At 34.3% G+C, this 5,448-nt stretch overlaps 1 protein-coding gene across 1 annotated transcript; it reads left to right on the forward strand.

Annotated features, from left to right (window-relative positions):
* Positions 1-2,460: 2,460 nt before the first annotated feature.
* On the forward strand, positions 2,461-3,642 carry LOC142177209 (uncharacterized). Its single transcript, XM_075245675.1, has one exon. The coding sequence runs from the start codon at positions 2,461-2,463 to the stop codon at positions 3,640-3,642; it is 1,182 nt and encodes a 393-aa protein (XP_075101776.1).
* Positions 3,643-5,448: the final 1,806 nt, after the last annotated feature.

Raw genomic sequence — 5,448 nt, forward strand, 5'->3', positions numbered from 1 at the left:
TCTAAGCATAAGTTCTGCTTCTTGTCATGCGATGCGGGTTCGAAACCCGCCTTTTACTTCTTCTTTTTAAAAGTTTCTTTTACTTCTTATAACTGGAATTATATACTAGTACAATAGTACTATTTATTAGTCACTAGTCAACAGTTCACTAATTTATAATTTTTTATTTCACCTTTTCTCAATTCAATTATATTTTAAATTTTTAATAGTTATAGATAATAGTCAATACCCTAATCAAAAGCCCCAAATGTCAATTCCCTAAAGACTAAACCCTTCTCCAGTTCTTCACTTCTTCGGTTCTTCCTCAATCAAAAATCAAAGCTCGCCTCCCGTTAACTCATCTCTCAGGCAGTTACTTCTCACTTCAAGATGGAGAACCCTTCTTCCTCAATCTCAATTCCTCTCATTACTTTGAAAAAGTAGCAGGCATCAAATCTCTGGTTAGTGCTTCTCTTACTTTGAAACTTATTTTTTATTTATAAATTATAAGAGATTAAGAGCATGGAGAATTAGAGATGGATGTTAATTTACATCCACTCCACCAACTTGACCTCTTCAAAGATATTAGAGTAAAACTGTAGAAAGCTTAAATATGGGCTCACAACAAATGATATCTGCTTTTGTTTAAATCATTATCTAAATAAATACAACACTAAAATCAAGTCAATAAACAACAGCCAAGATACAGAACTACAGAAGCTATAAACTTGATCAAACACTCGAGAACACACTCACATATTCATAAAGATATATATAGTGCAGAGTTATCATGTAATGAGCAGCAATTGGTTTAAAAATTTTGGTTCAAGAATCTCCAGTAAAGGTATTCTTAGTAAATGGTAATTAGGTAAACCCCAAATCTATTATTCAAATAATTTTATTTAGGTTGAGCTTCTATTTTCTCTGAAATTTAGCGGTCTCTTAATTTTTTGCTATTTAACTTTAAGAATGGCTTCTCTTTCTATTTTTCAGACGCTCCAAATTGTTTAAGAATGGTTGTTTAAGAATGACTGTCTCCATATTTTTCAATTTATGTTTAAGTTTCTGATTCTTGATATACAAAAAGAAGTCAATTAAGTATTTTGAGACGCAATTTCAATTATACTGTGCTAGCAACCAACACTACATTTAAAGGTTAGTAAAAATATTAAGTATTAAAATATAATTAAATTATGCAACATAGCTAGAATTTACAAGTAAATGTTAGTGAAGATATCAAGTGGTACTTTTATAGAGTTGTAGTATTAGTATTCAATAAGTTGTATTTATTTTATTTCTTGATAAAAGGGGTGTATTGCTCTATTTATATTGTGTTTGTTTGTATTCTTGATAGACTCTTAAATTTATTAGACTCGTTTTTTGTAGGAAGTTCTTGTTCTTATGAATTGAGATGGACGTATTTTTGACGAAGTTTAATTCTTCTTAACCAATTTCTACTCTTAGAAACAATTTCTCTCATCTTATAGAGGAGTTTGATCAGAAATTACTCAATCCCGATCCTGGAGAGAGAGTACCCATTGATAAATATAGTCCTAGAATACGGGATGAAGTAAGAAGACACTACATTCAAAATAGACCTTGTCAACCGGTTGATCATAAGTTTCCTAAGACTTTATTCGGGAATAAAATACGTCAATTTAGTCCGGGTTGGTTTAAAGATTCGTATTCTAGATGGTTGGAGTATAGTGTGAAGAAAGATGCCGCATTTTATTTATGTTGTTATTTATTCAAAAATAATTATGTTCATGGAAGCACGGGTGACTCTTTCACAAAAACGGGCTTTAAGGCTTGGAATAAAGCTTCGGAAAGACTTGCTTTACATGTTGGTCAAGTAAATAGCCTCCACCACAAGTGTTTCAACAAGATGTTAGACTTATCACATCAATCCCAATCAATTCAAGTTGCTTTTGATAAGCAATCTGAGAAACAAAGAAATGAGCACCGAATTCGTTTAAATGCATCAATCGATGTTGCAAGGTTCCTCTTGTACTTTGGATTGTCTTTTAGAGGTCACGATGAAAGTGATTCTTCAAAAAACAAAGGCCTTTTTCTAGGGCTTTTGGAATGACTTGCAAAGAGGCTCCCTCAAGTGGATAGAGTCATATTGAAACATGCTCCAAAAAATGATATGATGACTTTGCCAAAAATTCAAAAGGACATTGTGAGTGCTTGTACACAAGAAACCGTGAAAGTTATAATCAATGATTTAGATGGGGATTATTTCGGGATATTAGTTGATGAGTCTAAGAATATTTTACACCATGAACAAATGGCCCTCGCTTTGTGGTATGTTAACAAAAAAGGCCAAGTGAACGAGCCATTTATTGGTCTTGTTCGTGTTGGTGATACCTCTGCAAAATCGTTGAAGGAAGCAATACTTTCTTTGCTTATGAAACACTCATTAAGTCCATCCAAAATACGCGGACAAGGGTATGATGGAGCTAGTAATATGCAAGAAAAATGAATGGTCTTAAAGCTTTAATTTTGCAAGAAACTCCTTCGGCATATTGCATTCATTGTTTTGCTCATCAATTACAGTTGACGCTTGTAGCGATTGCTAAAAAATATAAGGAAGTGGAAACTTTCTTTGTTATAGTTGCTAATGTCTTGAATGTAATTGGAATATCCTTTAAACGTAGAGATAAACTTCGGGACCATCAAGCAGAATTATTGGAGCAGTTGCTAGAGAGTGGTGAAGTTCAAAGTGGGAAAGGATTAAATCAAGAACGAGGGCTTCAAAGGCCAGGTGACACTCGTTGGGGATCACATTGTAAAACATTAGATAACTTTGTTGTTTTGTTTGCATCTATTGTTCATGTGCTTGGGGTGATTGAATATGAAGGTTCTGAGGCTAATGATAGATTGCAAGCAGAAGCCTTTTTGAGTAAAATCAATTCATTTAAATTTGTGTTCATGCTTCACTTGATGTTGAAGGTATTGTTGATGTCGAACGAGCTGAGTAAAGCTTTACAGAAGAAAGAGCAAGATATTGTCAATGCCATGATATTTCTTAACCTTACAAAGGATAGGTTGCAACAAATGAGAAATGAAGGATGGAAATCATTAATGGATGAAGTCTCTTTGTTTTGTGCTAAACATGACATTTTGGTGCCCAATATGGAAGAATTCTATATTCCTGGAAAGTCAAAGCGTAGGCCTTCTAGTGTTACTTATTCACATCACTTACGTATTGAGCTTTTTTACACAGTGATTGATTTGCAACTTCAGGAGCTTAACAGTCGTTTTGATGTTGTTAGTGGTAACTTGCTTCTTGGTATGGCTAGCTTGAATCCAGCTAATTCGTTTGCTAATTTTGATAAGGAAAGAATAATGACATTGGCCAAGTATTATCCAGATGAGTTTGGTGAATTGAAGCTTCGAGATCTTAGTCACCAACTTGACACTTTCATATTGCACATGAAACATGGTGACCCTAGATTCTCGGATTTGAAAGGAATTGGTGATTTGGCAAAAGCGTTGGTTGAAGCAAATCTTGTGGAGGCATATTCACTTGTTTATTTACTTGTAAAGTTGACTCTAATTTTACCTGTCGCGACTGCAACGGTAGAAAGAGCATTCTCATCCATGAAGTACATCAAAGATAAATTGCGTAGTAGTATTGGTGATGCATTTTTTAAATGATTGTTTAGTTTGTTACTTTGAAAAAAAAGTATTTGCAAATGTAAGCAATGATGCTATTATTGACCGTTTTCAGAGTATGAGAACGCGCCGAGTTCAAGTATAAGTGGATGATGTACTTTTGTTATATTAGTATCAATTAAAGATATTCTATAATATTGAAGTTTGTATTTTAATTTAAGTTGTGCCTTCTTTAGTTCTCTTTTTGGGACAATAGTAGATTATTGTTTGTATGTCGCGAATTGCTATTAAGGCCACTAAGCTTGTTTTACATTTTAAAGTTTATTCCAATTTAGTTCATGTGTGCGCAAGGATGTGCAATATTTTTTTTTTTGGAATACTTATTTTAAAATTTGTGTTCGTAGGTCAATTTGGGAGTTTGATGAAGTTGGAGCTTGTGTTCGCGAGTCAATTGGGGAGTATGATGAAATCAAAGCGTAAGCTCTTTTTACTTTATTGTAGTTTTTTGCTTAGCAAGTTTATATTATATAGTGGAATATGCTACTTATTTACTGGTCTATCCTAGAGTTTATATGTATTCTTTTACTAGCTAATAAAGTTTTGGGTAATACACTCTAATGATAATGGTGCCCCCGTCATACTCAAATCCTGGGTCCGCCTCTGCGGCTGCACCAGGTAGTACCATTCGACCAAATCATATACCTTTTGTAGGTATATCTTTATCATACATCTAGGAGACATATGTTCCCTGGTGTAAGCCTGGACTAGCTCATGAGCCAGGATGATATTATCTGAGATTTTCCTACCTGGTATAAACCATGATTGTGCTTCCCAAATAATATCACGCATCACCTTTCGTAGCCTTGAAGCTAATATTTTTGAGATTATTTTATACAAAATAGCACAACATGCAATTGGTATATATTGTGAAGCATCGCGATCACAGTTTGGACATCGTGTCCGCGAGGAAGAGAATTTGGGGCAGGGCTGGTTGGCCTTCGAGGTCGCGAAGAGGAAGGATCTGGGCAGAACATGGATTTAATTTGGAATATAGCTCACTTCTCTCATTTTTTACTTGGGTTGGCTGACTTTGAGAGCTCTTGGAGGGGAAATTTTCATCATCTATTGCAAGGTAAGTGATTCCCATTTATTGTGAGTTAAATATATGAATTATATGTGTATTTTAACATGATTAAGTGTCAATGTCGACTCCTCGTCATTACTTCTCCGGGGTTAGATTAGATACTTACTGGGTACGCGTTGGTTTACGTACTCATGCTACACTTCTGCCCTTATTGTGCATGTATATCTCTGATGGTCATTTGGCGCAAGGGCACAACTATTGAGGGGACTTTAAGGTGAGCTGCATCCCAGGATACGATCCGCAGCACACGGAGTCTCCATCATGTTTATTTATGTTATTCTGTCTATTTACATTCCAGATAGATATTGTATTATTATTGTATTTCCTAGTAAATGCCCATACACTTGAGACACCGAGTTTTGGGATATTCTAATAGATGTTAATGGTTTTGCATAAATATTGTCACCCTTTTATTTTATATCTTACTAATATTGTATGTATCCATGATTTTCAATGCATTAATTTCTTTATTTAATAAAATTTCATGATTTTAAAAGTAATAAAATAAATAATTATTTAGATGGTTCACCGTTGGCTTGCCTAACAACAACGTTGGGAGCCATCACAACCTGTAGTAGGTTTTGAGTCGTGACACCTTCATTATGAAAGGATTTTTTGTCTTAGAGATCAATGTAAGTGATGTACAGTTGATTGCTCTATATTAGTTTCCCAGTTGTAAAGAAAGATAAAACAACTTTAGTCAC

Source organism: Nicotiana tabacum, chromosome 23 (genome assembly GCF_000715075.1).
Source record: "Nicotiana tabacum cultivar K326 chromosome 23, ASM71507v2, whole genome shotgun sequence".
In the NCBI taxonomy this organism is placed as follows: domain Eukaryota; kingdom Viridiplantae; phylum Streptophyta; class Magnoliopsida; order Solanales; family Solanaceae; genus Nicotiana; species Nicotiana tabacum.